This window comes from Juglans microcarpa x Juglans regia, chromosome 2S (genome assembly GCF_004785595.1).
Source record: "Juglans microcarpa x Juglans regia isolate MS1-56 chromosome 2S, Jm3101_v1.0, whole genome shotgun sequence".
NCBI classification, from domain to species: Eukaryota; Viridiplantae; Streptophyta; class Magnoliopsida; order Fagales; family Juglandaceae; genus Juglans; species Juglans microcarpa x Juglans regia.
In genome coordinates this window covers 30,773,038-30,795,204 of record NC_054597.1, presented here as the reverse complement: position 1 = coordinate 30,795,204, position 22,167 = coordinate 30,773,038, and the positions used below count along the sequence as shown (strand labels likewise).

The 22,167-nt window shown below is 36.2% G+C and overlaps 2 protein-coding genes, 1 non-coding gene and 1 pseudogene across 5 annotated transcripts; 2 read left to right on the top strand and 2 right to left on the bottom strand.

The window, feature by feature from the left end:
- Positions 1-9,472: 9,472 nt before the first annotated feature.
- LOC121253142 lies at positions 9,473-11,404 on the top strand (annotated as a pseudogene).
- Positions 11,405-11,447: 43 nt separating this feature from the next.
- Positions 11,448-11,529, bottom strand: TRNAS-GCU. Its single transcript has one exon. It is a non-coding gene; the product is annotated as a tRNA-Ser (tRNA).
- A 2,265-nt stretch (positions 11,530-13,794) lies between these two features.
- LOC121253143 (protein BUNDLE SHEATH DEFECTIVE 2, chloroplastic) lies at positions 13,795-17,400 on the bottom strand. The gene is made up of 5 exons (XM_041153076.1): positions 17,154-17,400; positions 16,906-17,003; positions 16,158-16,221; positions 14,947-15,043; positions 13,795-14,078 (listed from the first exon to the last, which is right to left on the bottom strand). Exons 1-5 carry the CDS (start codon positions 17,209-17,211, stop codon positions 14,000-14,002), a joined length of 396 nt encoding a protein of 131 aa, XP_041009010.1. The 5' UTR covers positions 17,212-17,400; the 3' UTR covers positions 13,795-13,999.
- A 421-nt stretch (positions 17,401-17,821) lies between these two features.
- On the top strand, positions 17,822-22,066 carry LOC121253668. Of its 3 annotated transcripts, none has more exons than XM_041153671.1 (9): positions 17,822-18,009; positions 18,196-18,323; positions 18,580-18,652; positions 19,330-19,412; positions 19,692-19,730; positions 20,391-20,461; positions 20,536-20,650; positions 20,919-20,995; positions 21,846-22,066. In XM_041153671.1, the coding sequence occupies exons 1-8, from the start codon at positions 17,949-17,951 to the stop codon at positions 20,985-20,987; spliced, it is 639 nt and encodes a 212-aa protein (XP_041009605.1). In that variant the 5' UTR covers positions 17,822-17,948; the 3' UTR covers positions 20,988-20,995; positions 21,846-22,066. The 3 variants fall into 3 exon arrangements, 1 of the variants encoding a protein (XP_041009605.1); XR_005938424.1 differs by having other exon boundaries at positions 17,824-18,009; positions 20,919-21,064; XR_005938425.1 differs by having other exon boundaries at positions 17,828-17,994; positions 20,919-21,064.
- Positions 22,067-22,167: the final 101 nt, after the last annotated feature.

The window sequence follows — 22,167 nt, the reverse complement described above, 5'->3', positions numbered from 1 at the left end:
TAATCCTCTCTTCAAAAACAATATATCTCCAAAAATCAAAACTTGTCTGCGCGACTCCTTCTATTTGCTTTCCAAGATGAAGGGAAAGCTTTCCTCCCTTTCAGTATCTTTTTCTTTTTAAGTTGCACCACTTTGAGAAAAATAGCCTTTTTTGGCGTTAAGAATTTGTCGAAAAAGTTGCCGTAAATCGTTATTTCCGACTATTTTTTATCTTCGAAACATCGTTGCAATAGTTGAGTCAAGAAAACAATTTCCGGGCATTTTCTTAGGGGGTCACAAAATAATATTTTTCCCGGCACTTATATGTCACCGGAAAAGTCCATATTGTTCGCTGGAAATGCTCTAACAGAATCAAGCTTTTTTTTGCCTTTTTCTTGTAGTACTACTACGCTGCACTTTCGTGCCCCCTTCCGTTATGTGTTTTTCCTGCATGTTTTGCAAGAAGTTGGACGCCATCATGTTGATCGTCTTCCACACGCTAGATGATCTTCCAATTTAGCTTCACCGACCATGCTCTAATTAAGTACTCATGTATCGTCGTGTGTGCATGGAGTCCATGTGTCGCGGCCATAGGCACACGTGGATCATCTCATGCACCACTTTCATAGTGGAAACCTAGCTAGCTCATTTTATCCCTCATCTAAAGACCAACACCCAGCCTATTATTCATAAAAGTGGGGCTGATCTTCATCACTTCTTTTGGGAGTTTACTACTTTTTCTCAGTAATCTCTCTTATCCAAAAGAATGAAGATCTCCATATATAGATCTGCCATGCTAATATGCCAAATGGCCACAGCACAAAATTACAGAGCTTGCTAATATGTCCTTAATTTCCTCTAATCGACGCAATATATACATCACTAGTCGTTACAGCTAGCTCCTACGTAAGCACATTTTTGGATATTCAAGGGTGCATGCATGGATCCAAATTAATTGAACCTTTTTAGCATTGGGAAAACTGATCATTTGGAGAAATTAATTGTTAAGGATCCTCAGTATACTTCACTATCTGTATTTCTCCTTTTTCAGAAATATTACTACGAACATTAATTAATGATTACAATAAAATAAAATAAACCAATTTTGCCTAATTTTGTTATTAAAGTACTCAAATTTGATCAAGACTTTATGAGAATCGTTATATAATATGCTGGTTCGAATTGTTTCGTCCATGCATTATTCATCATCTAAATTAGTAATATATTATAAGGCAATTAATTATAAAGTAAACGTGCGAGGGGCACGTTTTAATCTAGAAAGAAAGCTGTGGTCTAACTGCATGCAGTACGTATGCTAAAAAAAAGGAAAATAAATGGAAAACATGCAGTATATATCTTTCTGTTTTTAATTTATTTGTTTTTGTAGGCAAAAGCATATGTTTATTCTGTTATTGGTGACGGACTTATTATAGGTAACCACGCACTATAGATGAATCGATTATTCAAGTTTTTATATTTATTTTAACAAAAATCTCCAATGGGTGATCAAGTAGGTAAAGGGATGGAGCGATTCTTTGAGATCGCCAAATAAATTTCATTTGAAAAGGTTTAGGTGAAATGCGTACAAATTAGCTCTTTGGGTCATAAATGAACAAGATTAGTTGAAATTTTCGCCCGAATCGATTACTAAAGAATTCGATTGGTATTAAATTCAATTAAACTCTTATAAACTCGTACGTGTAATTTCTTATATGTTATTGATCTTATAGCTAGTAAAATAGTATAAATTTTATATGATAATTTATTGAGTACGTATTTGATCAAAAGATAAGATAATTAACATGGCACGTGATATTCAGATTCATATGAATATAATCATTGAAATTATATAAATATATATATGACACACGGTATGGAGATATTTTAAAAAATTTAAAGTTGGTTTGTCAAGTTTTGTAGATAAAATTATAAGATATTGTTGCGGGCATGTTTCATAGCACTAACAACGTCTTCCAATAACCTGCAATCAGAAAGTAAGAGGGGCTGTGTGTGTCTAAGGAGACCTCTGACACCTAAGTCAGTATGTATTTTGGAGAGTATTCCGAGTGTATACGTTCAGAAGTTACCTCAAGTGTGTCTTTTGATGTTTATTTATATTCAATGGTGGTGGAGTACGAGGGCTCATTTGATCCCTATTGGAATGCGGTTTGTTAGGGCTCAAAACCCGCTATTACGTTGGGGCATTAATGCACTAGGCAAGCATAGCGGGCGGAGGTCACGTCGGGCAAGATCTTGCCTATTATGTTATCAATCAATGATTAATGACACTTGAAATTAAATTTTGTATTGGTGCGTTGCGGACGGGGCCCATTCCTCGTGGATCGTGGGCCTTTAGCTATTTACCCTGTGGACCTTTCTTGGTTGTGGGTTCAACCCATTCTTTATGAGGGTCCATTTGGCCTTCCAAATTACCTCGTAAATTTTTGTCGCATAAGTGCAGCGGAAATTTTCAATTTTGCCTTTGACTATTTCCTTTGATTTTGAGTAGTTGTTTCATCGATACGACTTCCTATGTTTGGGAAGGCATGTGGTAGTTCTCGCCCCATGTCCTTTCGTGCAGCACAAATAACAAGATTTGCCCGTTTAGTATCTATGTTAGCGACAATTGTCATGCTCTCGTTGGGGTTGTCTAACCGTCACTGCTCCTATTTAAACACTTCTTTTCATATCTTTTCATTTTCTTTCATTGCATTCTCTTCCCAAAACCCTAATCAATTATTGCCACTGTACTCTCCTCTAAACCCTAAGTTTTCCTTTAACTTTCATCTTTACTCCTCTTTCTACTTTCAATGGCTTCGCGCAATACTTCTCATTTTGGTTCTCGTGGCTCTTGTTCCCCCCCCCCCCCCCAAGCCTCTCTTCAAAAGGCAAGGGTGACAGCTCTTACCACCTAGATGAATTTAAGGGCAGTCATTGGTATGCCATGACTTCTCAGGCCAATTTGGACTTTGTGAGGGATTCATATGGAGTCCCTAATTTATATTTTTTGGAGACGCCTGAGCCTGATCATGGGGCTGGTGATTTAGAGGGGTCTACCAAAAAGGTGACCATTTTCATGAGTTTATTTCTAATGGAATTATGCCTCCCCTTTTGCCGTTCGATTTGGGACGTTTTGGATTATATAGGTCTAGCTTTAGCCCAACTTCATTCCAACACCTAGAGGAAATTATTGTCATGCTGCATCGTGTGGCTTAGAGTATTGGAACCTGTTGGTGAAGAATATCCCAACCTTACCGCCCTGGTGTTCCTCCATGCTCATAATATTCGATGTATTGGCGGAAACCTGTGCAATTTCCGTTCGAGGACCAAGTGCAGTGTGGCGTGTTTAGAGCCTCATTATTCTAATGTCAATGATTATCATAAGAAGTTTTTCTTCATGTCAGATACCCATTGGGAGCACCTCGCAAGAGAAACTAGTCGCTAGAAGTTTTCTGTTCGGGTGGTGTGGAGTGTCGTTCCCAAAGACCACGAGTTTGACTGTGAGAGAGGACGATTGTCTTTAGCAAGTCTATTAATTCTGGATCGAACAAAACCCTGAGCCAGCCTATTCCGACGTTTCCTTTCTTAGGAGAGCATTGATCATTTCTTGGTCATGCCCCGTCATTCTCATGTTAATAGGCGCAATTTTTTTAGGGGTTCATCCAATTATCACAGGCAGAAAAGAGGGCCCTCCATCCTTCCAGAGTAGAAAAGGAAAAATCCACGATTGTAGGGTGACTCTATTCATGACAAGACTTCCAGCGGGTTAAGTTTTGAGATTTCTTCTGTACCATTAGGAAGCAGCTGTTCTTCACAGTCGATGATCATTAGTAGCACGCCTTAGCCTCCTTAAGAGGTGGTGAACCTGTTAGCCTAGTCTCACCTCCTGGGAATTGTCTGGAGGAGATTTTGAGGCAGGCCGAGGCCGACTTGGCCTTAGTCCTGGAGGTCGAGTCTTCAGAGTTAGGCGACCAAGAACTAATTGGTCAAGCTCCATCCCCCCTTGATCACACGGCCGAAGGTAAAGTCCTTGATCAGGTGGAAAGGGGAATATTGATATGGCTTTGCATTCCGCATTTCGGGAGCATGCGCTAAAGAGCCCTGCTGGTGCTTTTCTCTAGTTGCCCTTTGAAACTATGGAAAGCACGTATTTGGCCCTAGGGGACTCGAGCGTCGTGTTGTAAATTGGCAAGAAAATGTTGCCACACTGTCCATTCCTTCCATGATTTCTAGTGGGGAGTCTCCTAACCTTCCATTCAGTTCTTAGGGTTATCCTGTGATGAACCTTCAAGCATGGAGTTCAGTGGCAGTCAGGTTTCAATTCCTTTCTTGCCCTTCAATATTTCTCCCTGTGGTAGGGAAGCCTCTCCGCTCGTTAATTTAGAGAGGGTCGCGAACCAAGCTACCCTTTCAGGTGATGCCAAGCCATTCATGGAAGGCAAACAAACAATCTTGACTGGTTCCACATTCGCATTCTGCCCGCCAATGGCTTGGCTACCTCGCTGTCTAAGCAAGTGGGTGGCTCCAGGCCCCATTCTTCTGGTGAGGGACTTAACCTTTCTATGTTGCCTGGTCCATCCGAGTCTCATACTTAGGATCTGCTCCACTGGATCACAGCTGCATAGAGGAGTCAGTCAGGGACACTACGCATCGACTAAGGGGCTTTCTGTCTTCAGTGAGTTTTCTCACCTTAATCACCATTTTACTTTTTTTTTTTCCTTATCCCAATACACTCCGGTTTTGTGCCTCAGGGAGTCGACAAACTCGCAGGCTGAATTGTTGACCGCCAGCTCTACTTGGAAGACGAGGTCCATGCTCTCTGTGTATATGCCTTCCTACTGGAGAAGGCGGGGCCAGCCCCCAACAAATCCTCCCACTATTGTATGGATCTTACCTAATGGTGCATCGTTCCTTCCTAGATTTTCGTGAGAAGCATCGTCAGGATTTCCCCTTACTGTCCGCCACCACTTAAGACTTTCACCTCGTGAAGCCTTCGAGTTTGCTCCCTCCTCTGGCCTGAAGATTGTCGTCTGGGAGTTGTCTGTTCAGTGACTAGTTGGTTCCTGGTCCATACGCCTTTAAGGATCGGAGCAAGCGTGATCTTTTTGTCTTGATTGTCCGCGAACATGTGTTTCTTATTAAACCGGACCAGGTATGCCTTCAAGCTCTTGTCCTCCCATTGTCTGATTGTTAGGAGGTAAGTCGTTGGTCGCCTTCTGCTTCTACACGCCAGGAAATAGGTCAAAAATTGCCTGGCAAGGTCTTCAAAACTATCTATGGAGCCTAACTATAGGGTTCCAAACCATCTTCTTGCTACCCATTCAGAATCAAAGGGAAAGCTTAACAGGCAATCTCTCCGGAGAAACTGTGGAGAGTCATGTGAACTTTGAAGGCATCCAAATATTCTACAGGATCATTAGACCTGTCCATACAATTCCATTTGTGGGACTTTAAACATTAGCGGGAGCAGCATAGTCATTATCTCGTGGATGTAAGGCAAGTTGGTGCTATTGAGTAGAGTATCAATTGAGGAGGATTTGGTGCATCTTCCTGGCCATCTCCTTGTATTTTCCATGAGGTGATGCATTTTCCTGGCTTTGTTTTGCAACTCTGCCTCGTTCCTTTCAACATGGCTTGGTGCAATAGTGCAATATTCTCTGCATTTTTTTGCCTAAGAGCCTCTTTTTCTCGTTGAAGATTTTCCAGCTCCAGAGTCATCTTATTCATCCTTTCCTCCATCTCCATGAACCTTCATTCCATCCTATCCTTTGCTCAAATACTTGTTCTCGCTGTTTCTTGGTCGTGGATTACTTGAGAACATGTTGTCGCAAGCATATGAAAAGCACATTGAGATGTAAGAAAAAGAGATCCCACAAACCATGCCAAATATTATAAAGGTGTTTCATAGCAGTGACAACGTCTTTCGGAAACCTACAATCAGAAAGTAGGAGGGGCTGTATGTGTCTAGGGATACCTTCAATGCCTAAATAAGTATGGATTTTGGAATGTATTTTCGAGTGTATATCATTCAAAAGTTACCTCAGGTGTGTCCTTTGACCTTTATTTATATGTGATGGTGATGGAGTAAGAGGGCTCCTTTGATCCCTACTGGAATGTGGTTTGTCAAGGGTCATAATCCGCCGTTACGTTTGGGAGATTAATGCCCTGGGCAAATATCATTGTCGGAGATCAAGCCAAGAGGGATCTTGCCTATTATATTATCAATCAATAATTAATAACACTTGAAATTGAATTACGTATTGGCGCATTGCGGATGGGGACCCCTTCCTTATGGATCACGGGCCTTGGGTTCTCTACCCTATAGGCCTTTCTTGGTTGTGGGTGCCCCTTTTTTATGAGGGTTCATTCGGCCCTCCAGATATAATATAATTAATCTATTTTGTCAAATTTAAATAGCTCTTGATCAAAATGTTCAAACTCATTCCATAAATAAATGAATTGCGTGTAAACATAATATACAACTCGGTGACTAGGTAATGAGTTTGAGTTTAACTCATATTCAAATACAAATAAAATACAAACTCTGACTACCCACAACTTGTTTAATCTCAACTCATTTATATTAATCCTAAATATCACGATAATGTCTAACATGTATATAATTCCACGACTATCAAAATGACTTATATACCATATTCTGATTCCCCATAATTAACAATTATTACAAGAGCTTCACGATCTTATAACATATTAAGAATAGTGTGATAAATAACTTGAATAAATCTATTTACAAGCCCATGTATTGACACATATTTACATATACCTCTGATGTGGTAGCCTACCACATTAGCTTACATATAAAATTATTGGCACTTTGACCTTCCGTCTGAATATAATAGGTCTCATAATAAGTAGTGTATTACACAATAGACTTGTAAATACCGTAGCTCTAATAACTTTATATGAGTAATGGAGGATAAAACGTATTTTTGACTTGAGACTTAGATTGATCCATTACGCGTAGGGGTGACAAAATGTGACAAGACCCGTGAACTCAACACAAAATTAGTGAGTTTAAATTTGACATAAATAGGCTCAGGTCAAAACGGATTGACCCAATAAAATACGATTAATAAACGGGTCAATAATTGATCAATATGCTTAACCCAAAATCAACACAGAATAACCCGTTTAAATCTTATTTCAAAATTACAATTTTATTATTGTCGGGTTGTAGTATTAGTATTTCTCAATTTGTTTATACTTTTATTATTGGAATTGTAATTCTGGACTTATGCTCATATTTATTATTGTTGGGTTTGTAATATTGGTTTTATTTTAGGTTAAAATATGAAAAATATTAATATTTTTTTATTAGTAGGTAGTCTTATTATCTTTTTTAGATATTGTGGTTACTAATAAATGTAGATTATAACTTTTATGCAAAATTATGTTAATTAGGTCAAAGGAGTTATGCAGGATAGTTCAACCTATTTATATGAAATGGGTTGAAATAAGTCGTGTCATGTTAACTCATTTCTAATTAATTATTAAATAGGTCAAAACGGGTAACACAATACGATCTGCTATTTAAATGGGTCGTGTTCGGATTAACTTATGTAGTCGAATGTTTATGAGTTAACATGACACTAATACAACCCGCAAATACAAATTTCCACCACTAATTATGCATGTTATAACATGCAATTAAGCACGTGTAAACATACACCCAAGTGCACGTCTAACCGTATACTTTTAAGCCAATGGCCTTAAGGCAGAATGAAACTACCCCTAATCCTTGGGGACCGTAGGAATCACAGTTTGGTTTTCTTGGCATATTTGAAATGAATGCATTCAATCATGACCTTTGAAGATGCAAAAATAATAGAGAAATGCTACAGTCATAAATAGATTTCACAAAAGCAAACCCACAAAATGACATGACATTATATGATACGTTAGATCTAGTTTATAATAAAAGTAGCTTTACAATCTAATTTATCACATTAAGTTACATCAGTTTATAGGTTTACTTTCATAGAATCTCTTTATGATTAAATCGTTTCTCAAAATAACATAGACACAACTATTACACAATCCTCACCTTTTATTAGAGTTGTGTAATAGTTGTGTCCATATCATTTCCCAGCTTTAATTGTTGGTCTATCAGATAATTCTATAGATGTATATTCCAAAACCTCATGGGTACATACTATAGAGAAATTCTACAGTCACAAACAGATTCCACAATAGCAAACCCACAAACTGATATTTATATGATACGTTAGATCTACTTTATAATAAAAGTAGCCTTACAATCTAATTTACCACATTAAGTCACATCCATTTATGAGTTTACTTTTGTGAAATCTCTTTGTGAGTAAATCATTTCTCAAAATAACAGACACAACTATTACACAATCCTCACCTTTTATTAGAGTTGTGTAATAGTTATGTCCATATCATTTCCTGGCTTTAATTGTTGGTCTAGCAGATAATTTTGTAGATGCATATTTCAAAACCCGTGGGTACGTACTTGACCTAGTTTTGCATAAAATTTATTGTTTTCATCAATTCGGGTACTGATCAAGAGACTCATTATGTCTAAGCATAACTTTTACATTTTAGTGATCAAGCTGATCAATGGAAACGCATGATCATATGAAAGTTGTTGTACCCGAATCCAATCTGTGTTTGATTCCAGATCAGATTATGCTTCCAAGATTGCCAAGAAACCTCACAGAATGTATAAAACAAATGAGAAAGCAGTAAAGAACACCAATGATTTACACGGTTAAATCCTAATGATCTACATCCACGGCAGAAACATCTAGGAGTCTTCTGTTTTCATTGATTAAGATGAAAAATACAGTATAGGGATTACAAGATATCACCCTCTCAATCACTTTTCTCTCAAAGTGTCTCTCTCGGGTTCCCTCTCTATTTCTCCCTAATCTCTCACCAAGCCGCAATGTAATTCCTATCAAAATCATATCTAGAAATGAACTACATCAATCCTTATATAGTTTCACAAATGCGCATAACATAATAGTTGTAGCCCTCCATACCTCAACAACTCGTGTATCACTTGGCTGTAGCTTTTCTCCATTTGACATGTTTAAGGATCTCAATGGCTGACATTTATAACAAAAGTGAATTTGAACACAATATGTAACAATTCAAAGTTAAAAAAGAAGCAAAAACAATTGTAAACGAGAGTCGTGCTGCTTAATTTGCCACTGCTTCGTAACAATGTAGTCAGCACGAAACCCATCTCCCAGTATCCAACTAAAAAAAAAAAATTGAATATGAAATGGAAAGCACCATGTTTTTTTCTCCCACTTGACTCCACTAACAAAAGGTACTTAAAGAAAGCCCAAGATTCAATGAAAGAGACAGGCAACAAAATAGCATTAGCAAACCCATATATATAATAGATCTAAGAATAATTAGTGGCACAGATAAGTTGCAAGAAAGGAGCGAGCATCATCAATTCTGAATTGGGATTAGCTTAAATTTTTCATTAGAGTAGATGGAAGCGATATGGTTTGTATTCCTTGTGATTTTAGTGATGAGTTTATGTGCAGAAAGCCAATTGAAAACTGGGTTTTATTCTACTTCATGCGCAAGAGCAAAGGCCATAGTCAAGTCCACTGTCGAAGAACACTTCAACAAAGATCCTACAATTGTAGCTGGCTTGTTGAGGCTTCACTTCCATGACTGCTTTGTTTAGGTCTACTTCCTGTTCATCTATGATTTTTATCTCGATCATGATTATTTTCTAAACACTAAAACAACTGAGTACGAGTTTCTCGTGTATCTTTGTATATATAAATATATATATGTATATGTGTGTGTGTGTGTGTGTGTGTATATATATATATATGTAGATGTAGATATATGCTTTAACCACAAAGAGATTATATAAAAATAAACCTACAAATTGATATGGCTTGATGTGATATGTTAGATTGTAAAACTATTTTTACTATAAAATAAATCTAACGTATCATATGAAGTTATGTCAATTTGTAGGTTTACTTTTATAAAATCCTTTTGTGGCTGTAACATTTCTCATTGATCTATATTAGATATGCTTTTCGACATGTTAGGGGAGAAACTACTAATAGACAATCAATATATATATTTGGCGCAGGGCTGTGATGGTTCGGTGTTGATTACGGGGTCTTCTGCTGAAAGGAATGCACTTCCAAACCTTGGCTTAAGAGGATTTGAAGTAATCCATGATGCAAAATCACAACTCGAGGCATTGTGTCTTGGAGTGGTATCATGCACCGATATACTAGCTCTGCCTGCTCGTGATGCTGTCGACTTGGTATACAATCTCTTTTTCAAAAAATCTATTTGCAAGATTGTTTATTGACGGTCATTTATGTAGAAGTTTCCTAAATCTGTTACCATAAAAGAGCATTTGTGTCTTGAATTTTTTTTTTTTTGGCTGTTATATATTAGGCCTCATTTATTTTCAGAGATGAGTTGAATTGAGATTAAAATTAAAAGTTGAATAAAATATTATTATAATATATTTTTTAATATTATTTTTATTTTGAAATTTGAAAATTTTAAATTGTTTATTTTATTTTGTGTGAAAATTTGAAAAAATTGTAATGATGAAATGAGATAAAATTGTGTGTTTCATAATGATTATAAGTAGCACAACTCCATGGCTTTCAACACTAAGCACCTATACCTACAGTACTTGTGTATCTAAACTTTGTGTACTCGCCTGCTTTTTCCATATATCAGAATGATGGTCCAAGTTGGTCAGTGCCCATTGGAAGACGAGATGGCAGAGTTTCTTTGTCCTCCCAAGCCTCAAATTTGCCTTCTCTTTTTGACTCCATCGCTGCCCAGAGGCAAAAATTCGATGCTAAAGGCCTTGATGATCATAATCTTGTCACTTTAGTTGGTACTATTTCCCTCTTTCTATCTCCCTGATCATTAGAAGGGAGACATTGATTGACATGTTTCATACATAATTTGACATATCTTCATGGGGCCTGGATTTGTATTTTTTCCAGGTTCACATACCATAGGCCAAACAGATTGTTTGTTCTTCAAGTACCGTTTATATAACTTCACAACCACCGGCAACGCCGACCCCACCATAAACCAAGCATTTCTGTCAACGCTCCAAGCTCTTTGTCCCAAAGGTGGCGATGGCTCTAAATGTGTTGTATTGGATAAAGACAGCCAGACCCAGTTTGATGTGAGTTTCTTCAAGAATGAACGTGATGGATATGTTGTTTTAGAGTCGGATCAGAGGCTATGGGGGGAGGCTGCAATGCGTAGCATCATGGAAAACTATGCCGGAAGCATAAGGGGATTGCTGGGTTTAAAATTTAATAGGAATTTTCCGAAAGCCATGATTAAAATGAGTAGCATTGAGGTGAAGATAGGTACACAAGGAGAGATTCGAAAAGTGTGTTCAAAGTTTAATTGATGAAGAACAACTAGAGATATAGGCAAATAAAAAATGATGATGTCGTCGCCTGAGAGATTCGAACTCTCGCGGAGAAACCCCATGTACTTAGCAGGCACACGCCTTAACCACTCGGCCAAAGCGACTTTGGATGTAATGCAGGCGCAGTGTCAAAGTATCTAATAGTTTCTTCAGAAATCGGTGTCTTAGACTGCATTTAAATGTTGAATTGAGTTGAGTTGAGATGATAAAATATTGTTAGAATATTATTTTTTAATACTATTATTATTGTGAGATTTGAAAAAGTTGAATTGTTTATTAAATTTTGTATTGAGATTTGAAAAAGTTGTAATGATGAGTTAAGATGGATTTATATATCAAACGAAGCCTAATTGAGCCAAAGGATCCCAAAATCATGCTGACGTTAAAAATATGATAAATGATATTTATAGTCATATAATATGCAAGTATCATACATTTTTTTTATAAGAGTGAATAAATATAGAATTCACGTAAAAAATTAATTTTTAATAGTAAAACTCACTCTTTTAAAAAAAAAAAAATGCACGACGCTTGCACAACTCATAATTGTTATCTAACATTACTCTAAAAATATTTATCCCAAGAAAATATAGATCAGCAAAAGGTTTACCTCCACAAAGAAAGTCTCCTTTTTTCAATCTGAATTTGTATGTTCGAAATTAATTAGCACCTGCCAACCTGAGTTGAGTAGTGAAGCATTTTGAAAAACATTTGAGGTAATGTAGGGTCCAACATATATTCAGGCTATCTTTTACCAAGACAGAAAATATACTGACCCAAAAAACAAAGATCAAATAATAGAACACTCCTCTAGCTCCTTTATGTTTGGTTTCTCCTACTTTTTGGGTGATGGCATAAACAATTTTGCAGAACTTTCAACGTTGAAAATTGGGTTAACTTCATGCTACCAACTCAATGTATTAGACCTCATTATGGATTCGGACTCTCTCCTTATAGTGAATTGGTTCAACAATTTCACTCAATGGCTTTGGAAATATTTTGAGATTTGTGATGACATCATACAATTTCATGCTTCCTTTCCATGCAGCATAGTCCATTTTTATAGGAAAAGAAATGCTTTGGGTCACAGTTTATCTACAGTAGATGCTCTTGGCAATATTTACTGTTGTCACTCTCCCACTCAGCTGCCTAAGCACGGCAGTTTGAGTATTTCTATATTGGATCGAGCTAGACTTCTTACTTTCGACGAGAATATCTGAATTTTCTTTTGATGTGTAACCTCTACCACTTACAGATAGTTAAAAATACTCTAACTATAAAGGAATTATACAAAATAATCTCACAATTTGATGTGATTTGATGTGACTTGTCATATTATAAAGTTACTTTTATTATAAAGTAGATATAACGGATAAAAAAATTATTTTCATGCCACAAGTACTAATTTGTATAGAGAAAGTCTACTATGCCGCCCCAAACATACTGCTCGGTTTGACCGCTCGGTGATTTTTTTTTTTTTTTTTTTTACCGAATGATGAAGAAAGTGATTTTAAATGTATTGATGTAATTTTTTTTAAATATTTAAATACATTAAAAATATGTGAATAGAAAAATAAAAAATAAAAATTATTTTTGCAACTAGTGGAAATACCGTGCGGTGCTACTCGGGCGGCAGAGTAGCACCGCTCATTTGTATAATGGCTAAACTACAAGGACATGAACAGTATACCTTTTGCTTCTGTAAAATTGCTTTCTTTGCAACAATATATCTTCGACTTGATCCAAAAGTGAGAAATTTATAACTCCTGCCCGGTGATTTATTTTCAAGAAGTTCAAAGTAAGGGGGAAAGAAGGAAAATATGCGTATTCAAACTATGGATGATAACGGGCTTCTACATTTTTGTCCATGATCTTGGTTGGCAAATAGAAACAGAGGTAAAATTTGATCTTATGATGGAAGGGCCGTGTATCAGAAACATGAGGTTTATGAAGTACTATGGGGTAGTCCAGCTTTATTTTTCTCTTTTGAGATGCAACTTTGAAAATTCTTTTTGCCTACCACATCATCAGTATGTAAACGTGTTCCAAACGAAGGATAACGTGTTCCAAACGAAGGATTGCAAATTTGCAAGTAGCAGGAATCTTATTTTCATGTGTATGCCTCGTTTCAATTCCTTAAATCCTATTTATTGTCTGAACTTGCATCATGCAGACATGCCTTAGAAGAAGAATTGTGCAAGCTAGCTCACAGAGGATAGATTAGAGCGTCTGTTTTTAAGAATCCATAAAAGCCTGAGGATAGATTAGATCTTCTGTTTTTAAGAATCCATAAAAGCCTGAAAAGCATAATAGAAAATCTGTTTTTAAGAGTCAAAGGTTTAGAATGAAAAAGGCAGACAACAAAGACCTGACATTCAAGATTCATTGACTACAAAATTTAGCATTGTTTCGTAATGGTAATTCAGAATATATGTCCAATCCGGGCAGCCAGGAATTCAATCTCAAGTCTCACCATACAAATTGTATATTGATGTTCACAGAAAATGCAGAAATTCTGGTGAACCACACAGCACAAAACAGTCGATTCACTGAAAAGCCAGCTTTTTCAAGCTTCTATTCATCAAATGTGCTCATGAATCCACCAAGAAAGCCAGCTCCATTACAACTCCCACACAAAATCTCCCTTTTACCCCTGCAAGGAAAACAAAAACCAGTATCAATCACCTTATAATTTGAACTGTAGCAGAAACCCATGCTGATCAGGGACTCATAAAAGTAGACATAAAGCAAGAACACTACAATCGATTTGGATTTTTTGAGGTTGTCATTTCATTTATGAGGACGTATTAATTCTCTTCATCTGAAACTACCAACTGGTGCATTTTTTATTTTTGTATCCTTCATGCATGCTTGATGAAGAGATTCAACAAGACTCCGGGCATTTGGACATCCATGTGAGAATGCTTTGAGATTATAATATAACATTTGATTATAATATAACATTTTGACAGCAAAATATTTTCAATACTTGCCGGAAAACAGCTAATCGAGTGCAGACACAACCCTATTTTCCTGACTGTAGTCTCCTAAAAGTAGAAAAGGAAAGAGTTTATTCATGAGGAGTTATCATGTTTTAATCAAGGGGAAAATCAAACATAAGTTTTTTCATTTGTTTTGCAACACCTAAATTTATAGCGATCAAGGAAATGAAATGAAGTGATGAGATCTGCATCTTCAACAGGTATCATACCCTCATCTGTCATTGCCGCAGGCTGGAAACAAGAAGCAATCTTTATTTTCTGGAACATTTCTAGGAACCTTTTCATTCTAAAACACCTACTACTGCCTTAGTTTTGAGTATGTGTGACTTACATATTTAAGCTGATTTTATATCTCAGCCAATAATAGGGAAAGCAGGAAGTAAATATGGTTCCATTATGGTGATTATTGGATACTGACACTAATCCTCTTGGTTTGCTGCAGTAAACATCAGGCACATGCATGCATGCGCACACAGTAACGAGAATAACGATGATGAAAGGACACTTAAACTAGGATACCTGCACAGCCAACATAATCCACCAGCTTTAAACTGTCCATTGAAGTGGTCTACAGAATTAACACCAGAACCCTGGCATTGAGTACACGACTTGGCACCTGGAACAGGAAGACAAACACATAACCGAAATCCCTGTTTATGTTATTAGCATAGAAGGAAAAATTACAAATCAAGCACTTAGGTCATTCTTTGCAGGAAGCCCATGTAGATGCATTATTTGGTGAATTCCCATTGATATAGAAGAAAGAACTTATTTGGGAGTGTTATTTGGAAGGTTCCGGAAAATCTGGCAAACAAGAAAGTTTAGAAATGGCCAGGCATCAAATACATCTAACCAACATGGACTCATCACAACAGCCATAAAGCTACGGTTATATTCCATCAACAATGCTATATTGCACTCTGTTGAAAGTACCCTGAAGCATGTTATATCCAGAAGAAGACACAGGAACTATTGGGAAGCAACCTGAGTGATCGATACATTAACATAAAAGAAGTCCCATAGAGTAATGTAGTTTCCCACTTGGCCCTACATAAGTTATAAAAGTCCCTAGATAGACTGAGTTTTTTTAAAACCAGCTTGCAAAAGAGGCAAGCAAACTTCGTACAAGAGATCTACTACAAAGATGACCAACATCAAGCAAAAAGCTGGAGAATACTCATTTCAAAGTATGAAGTTTGTCATTGGGGTAGCAAAATCATTGTACTTCTGAAGAAAAAAAACGTTTTAGAGTGGAAGAAGAGAAGAATCATTTGTTCTCAGCCACTACCAACATGAGCCGCAAAGGTCTAGATATTGTCATGGCTCACTCTTCGTACAAGAGATCTACTACAAAGATGACCAACATCAAGCAAAAAGCTGGAGAATACTCATTTCAAAGTATGAAGTTTGTCATTGGGGTAGCAAAATCATTGTACTTCTGAAGAAAAAAAACGTTTTAGAGTGGAAGAAGAGAAGAATCATTTGTTCTCAGCCACTACCAACATGAGCCGCAAAGGTCTAGATATTGTCATGGCTCACTCTTTGATACAATTGTAGCATTGCATAATCACAAACACAATTGACTACATATTTGATGAGGATGCAAAGATTTGGCCCGATTACTCTTCATTAGCATATAGTATTAATTATTTGTATCTCATTGCTACCAAATCCAATATTGGAAGTAATAGATAAGACTGAAATAAGAACCAGCAGTTTGACAAGCTTACCATTTCCATCACAGTCAGCACAGACTATGCTATTTGGTTTGGTGCCTGGATTACTTCCTGTAGCCTGTTGGTCCAAGACCAGAGTTTCATTTCAATGCAAAGAAGTAAAAATGGAAATGGAAAAGCCTTCAAACTATGATGCAGTCTCAAGTCAAGTCTACTATGCCTCATCCTACTTGCTTGCAACTTAGAATTCTTGTACATGTTAACCTTAGACCAAATCTCACTCATTATTCATGAGTTATCCACTGTTCTCTTTTTCTTGAAGTCTCAACCTACATTGCTTGCCTTTGAACACTTTTAACTAGAACCACACCACTCTTCGTAGAGTGCAATCACATGTCCCTTTATGCAGTAATGCCCCCAACCTTTTATGTTCATGCTATGGGCATATTATCTCTACAAAATATCTTAGATGAGTCACAAAATCAATTCATGATATCTTATAATCTTGTATGAACAAATTGAACATGTAGCAAAAGTTATTCACCACTTCATTTGTCCCTTTCTGATAAAATGAGCAGCTAACTCTTAACTCCATATACATTAAGTCCAATATAACAAAAGCGGCCATTTTATATCATAAATTTGCACATAACCGTCAGTTCTATTTTCTCAGTCTAATTGGCACCTACAATATGATTAAAAAAATTATTAAATTTGGGCCTGAACCCATCATAAGAAAATTGACAGTTCAGCTAGAAAGGGAAATATTAAGCACAGCTTATATTGGTCGATTTTCACTTACCTTAACTTCCAAAGATTGGAACTTAGCAGTTTGAGACTTCTGAGACACTTCATTCACCGAAAGAACCTTCCGAGCAACAGAATTGCCAATTAAAATCCCTACAGAGAAAATCCCATCAAATGTTCATAAAAAGAGAGAAGAAATCACATCCGCAGATAAAAAAAAAAACCCCAAAATTAAAGCAGAAAACATGCGGAAAATAGAAAAGAACACAAAAAGACATATAGGAGAGATGGAGAGGGAGAGACCTGGTTTGTTAGGGGACTTGAACGAACAAACAGGCACGGAACACAAAGAATTAGCCATTGGAAGAGGTTTCCCAATTCCTAGATATATGTTTTGTTTCAGCAAAAGAGGTTAGCAGAGAGAAGACTTGAGCTTTAAGACCAAAGTGTAGAGTCACTCTCTCTCTCTCTCTCTCTCTGCGCTTCAGAGTAGAAGAAGATAAGGCACTCTCACTCCCTCTCCTTAAAATAACTGATTTATAGGTTCAATATTTAAGATATTTATAACTAAGTTCTTTGTATTTATAATTCCTCTCATTTTATTTCATCTTATTTAATTATTATAATTTTTTTAAATTTTTACATAAAATAAAATAAATAATTTAATTTTTTTCAAATACTAAAATAAAAATAATATTAAAAAATATATATTAACAATATTTTATTCACTTTTTAATTTTAATCTTACATCATCTCATCTTATCTATAAAAATAAATTAACTCTAAATAAAATTAAAATAGAATTACTATTTGAATTGAAGAGATTACTTTAAAAACAAGTTAAATTATTATTTTATCTTGCAAAAAATTAAATAGATTTTATGATGTAAATCAGATTTTCTTTATCTCACAAAAAATTAAATTCCCACGTGTCGTTTTATTGCCTTCAACGACCAAAAGGCAAAAACATGTAAAACTCATTATAAACTAACCTTGATTTCCACCTCCGAAGCTGTGGACCAAAAAGAACCGACCGAAAAAAAGAAAAAACACAGAAATATCAGTTTCGGAGAAGAAATTTTAAGAAACCAACTGAATATGGCGAGCGCTCTCTTGTCGACTTCTCTCTTTCTCCCTTTGCAAAGTAAGCATTTTCAAGGTTCTCATCCTCAAATGCTGGTTTGAAATTTTTACTTTCTGTTTTATTTAGGCTATCTTCTTTTGTAAATTTGTCGTGTGTTTTGTTTAAATTTTGTTATTTCAAATTGTGGGAGAACTATGATATTGAAAGTTTGAAACTTTCAACTTTGATTGACGTAATTGAGTTGGACGCTATTTCAAGCAGAAAGAGAAGTAGGTGGACTTGTAAGAAACTTCAGAAATCCATTCTATGGCAAAGTGTTGTACAATCAAAACTATGTGAGAATGAAAACTACAAGCACCCATGGAGGCCCTGCCGTGGTCGCGTCAGTGGTCAGTGCCACTTCATCTTTGTATATGTTGTTATTCTACGTTGTTGTTTCTAGTTAAAAGTTACATATATTCTTATTGCATTTTATGAGGTTGGGGAAGTGAAATTGATTATATCTTTTAGGCAGAATAAGCATAAAAAACTTGTGGATTGAGTTTAATAAGAGAGCTAGAGTGAATAAGGAATAATATTGTAATATGATTCTTTGTATTTAATCTGGTGCAACTTGTTTATCGGGAAATTTATTTGTGTTTACAGCTTGGAAGGACGGTCAAGAACAAAGAGACTGTGATTCCCGACCCAGATTATCGCATACCTGTTGTTTTACTTGGTGGGTTCTGACTATTATTCTTATGTATTTGGCTTTTGTCAGTTATTTTGAACTTTTACGAGGAAATGCCCAAAGAAATTTGAACAACAAAGTGTATTGATTTTCATAAAAATGAACACTGGCAAAATGATAAGAAATTATTCCATAATCCTAGGCCAGCCCATTACACATTCCTCTCACAGGACAATGGTTCCTTAGGTAGGGTTCACAGTTCTCACGTGAGAGGAATGAGTATTACACTGGTGTACTGAATATGTTTTCCAAAACAATGACTAGTCGATTGTATATCTGCAGTGGCATAGATCTGGATTTAGTTATAGATTGAACGGCTTCTAAATTTATTTAGCAGTGCTGTTTGTTGAAAGTCATTGTCAGACTACAATCAAGCCTGTGAGCTGGTTTCTGCTTGAAATTAGATTATCATTTGGTTATTGAGGAGCAACATCAAATAGATACGAGGTTCCTAGCTTCATACTACCCAACATTTACAACTACATTAGAAGCAGATAAATTAACTAATTCCTGATTGACCATGTTAGGAATGTTAGAATTAAGTCATTGGACTTTGTTGTATTCGTTGCATCGGATAATTTCTTATCAACTATCCTTCCTTTCTCCAAGCGAGATTACTTCTATAATGTAGGTTTTGATTTAGTGTCAAATGATAACTGAAACAGCTCTCGCTGGCGGGCTTGCCTATACAAATAATCTGTTGCCAGCTGCACCTATTGGTCTCCTTGGGTCACTTCTATTGTTCCAGGTAACTGTAAATAGAACTACAAGTTGCAAGACGTTTTGGAAATTACAAGAATTAAGGGGGCAAGCCTGCCTATTGTTATTGGGTTCTGTATCTTGATTGAACCTAAATGATTTCATGATGCCTTGAGAATGGGGTATCCCATGAATGATGAACAATATAGATAAAAAGCAGTCTTTCAGTTAAAAATTAAGCTAGACTGACTTCATTTTCCATTGTGTTGCAACTTCATGCAATTATTTTTCCCTGGAACCGGCTTAACATATTTATTTCTTCTTCCAGACTACAAGAGTGAGATTTGTCTTTGATGAAGAGGCTCTGGTTTGTTCACTAACCTTCCCAAAAGTGTACCATTTCTTTTAATAATTTGAAACAAAGAGATAGGTTAAATTTCTATCTAGAGTCAGTATGTAGTCATTTCTGTGAATTTGTTCCTTTGCACTAGTGTGTTAGTTCAAAGATTAGCATGATCTCTTTAAGAAGAAGCTACCTGAATTTGTTTGAGTAAAGGCTCTGGCATCTTGACTGGTTGGTTTGTACTGGAGCCTACAAGTAACTTATTTTATCAGCACCATCGTCACTTTAGTCATGCTTGCATGCACAGATAAGCATACCTGTATGGCTGTATATGTTCTAATGGTTTCTATTGGTAGCAAGTAGATGCAACATTGTAGTTATTTTGCAGAACTTGTCCTGAGACATTTAGAAACTTGTTCCTGAACTCAATGCCAATGCACCAAACCCCCCCCCCCTTTTCTCTCTCTAAATAGAAACTAGGTTCACATACTATTCAAGTACCTTGACTAAGAAATATGTGTTTTTAGATGAACATGCTATCTTGTATGTTTCGTCAGGTTGATTTTGAGTCCTAAACTTCTAGTTTTTTATATCATTTGTAGCATGTTTTATTCTTCTTTTTTCACATCTAAAGTTAGCCAATGATCAATTTACTGAAAGTGTTTGTTGCAATTGTGTTTTTAGGAGGTAAAAGTTGGAGACCAGCTTCAGGATTCAGGTGAAAATGTCTTCGTGGGTGGGAAAAACCGTTGGAAGTAAGTAAATTTTATCAATCAATACATTTACCAATTTCCACTGATCTTGAACTCGCCTATTTGATTTTCTACAGGTATTCGACATTTGTGAATTGGGAGCTCTGGTGGCCAAATTTCCCAATTTTGGTGTACTTTAAAGAGACACAAACAAAACCTGATGGACAAGTACACTTTTTTCCAGTGATTTTTGTAAGTACGAAAAGAAACAAAATCATTCATTTTATTGGCATTGTAGTCCAGGTGTAAAAAGCTACTCCTCTCTCCTCTTGGAATATTCAAAGGATCAACAGCATAAAGCTCTGCCAACATCTTACCATGGCTTTGTTGGGAATAAAGGGGTCATTTACAAATGTATTTTAGGAAGATGGTTCATGAGTCCGAAGGGATTCTTGTTAACCTGAAGCTTTGATTTTTCTTAAAAGTATTTCAATCTTTGCTGTTTTCTTGTGACAAGCAGAATGGGAAGCAACTTTATGATGTTATGGTGGAGAGAGCTGGCCCTTCGAAAACTAGTGGTCCTAAATAATCCTAAAGGCATGAGCTTTCTGCTTCCAACCATCCTGATTTGCCATCTCTAGCAAATATTTTAGTCTAGCGACTGAGGTATGACAGAATCATCACTCTCATGCTGCTTATTGCTAAACAATTTCTCCTTAGACAGTTCTGTTTTCTTTAGTGGGTGATTTTCCCTTTTCAATTCTATTGTTTTAAATTTTGTAATATTGGGGTTTGGCTTTTCTAATTATGTTTAAAATAAAATTTAGAATATTTTTTTAAGGAGGGTTGGGGTACGAAACTAGGGAGCAAGTTTATCTGGCCACAAGGCCTTTGGCAAACTTTAGGATGCTATTACCATCAATATCTTACCTAGAAGGTGGGAATTCACTTGTTTCTTTCCCTTGCACAGTACTTGATCTAGCTGCTATGAATGTTGTTCAATGCTATTACACAATGCATGCGTGAAATGACCATTCATAATTGTTGTATCCTAGAGATTTGGATCTCCTCGAGTTTTTGACCAAATTCTTCTTCAAGTAATAGAATATCCCCCCACGTCTCATCTCCATAAAGATAAGAGAAGTGCTATTAATCATCCTTCTTGCCATCATCATCTAACGTGGCATTAAATGATTGAAAAATTATTTACCATATATTACTTAGCATCTAATCATTTGAAAATTATTTATCATATATTACTGAGCATCTAATCATTTGCTGCCATGTAAAGGATGGTGAGAGATTGGCCAATAGAATTTTTCTGAAGGATAAATCTTAACACTCTGATGAGATGCTTTGACAGTTAACCATAATTTCCTCTTCTGTTTCTTGTAATAATTTTTTAGATGTTTTGATAGCGATTAATTTCTCATGCATGCTTTGACAGATTACCGTGACTAATCATTGGAGCTACATTGAGTACATATTTTCACTCTTGGACTGTGTTTCATCAGATTTTTCATTATTGTAATAACTCATATTTTGGCGCGGCTATAGCCAGCTGAAACTTTTGATTTTTGTAACGTATACAGGGGGCATTGTATCTGTACCACTACAATACGTATAATCACCCTATAAAAAGGAAAAGACAATTTCGTTGTAGTTGCACGATCGACTTCAGTGGTTAATTTAGTTTGTGAGAGTTTTCTTCCCCCTATTTATTTACTTGCTTAATGCAATTCATTTTCCATTTAAAGTGGTTTGATGCC

What these genes read in the sequence shown, in the direction of transcription:
- LOC121253143 (XM_041153076.1), bottom strand. Translation starts at nt 17,211, where the DNA reads ATGGCTAATTCTTTGTGTTCCGTGCCTGTTTGTTCGTTCAAGTCCCCT. An exon ending in TCCAATCTTTGGAAGTTAAG is followed by an intron (nt 16,222 to 16,905) that starts GTAAGTGAAAAT and finishes TTGGACCAACAG; the next exon opens with GCTACAGGAAGTAATCCAGG. An exon ending in GGATTATGTTGGCTGTGCAG is followed by an intron (nt 14,079 to 14,946) that starts GTATCCTAGTTT and finishes TTTTCCTTGCAG; the next exon opens with GGGTAAAAGGGAGATTTTGT.
- LOC121253668 (XM_041153671.1), top strand. Translation starts at nt 17,949, where the DNA reads ATGGCGAGCGCTCTCTTGTCGACTTCTCTCTTTCTCCCTTTGCAAAGT. An exon ending in CTGCCGTGGTCGCGTCAGTG is followed by an intron (nt 18,324 to 18,579) that starts GTCAGTGCCACT and finishes TTGTGTTTACAG; the next exon opens with CTTGGAAGGACGGTCAAGAA. An exon ending in TCTTTGATGAAGAGGCTCTG is followed by an intron (nt 19,731 to 20,390) that starts GTTTGTTCACTA and finishes TTGTGTTTTTAG; the next exon opens with GAGGTAAAAGTTGGAGACCA.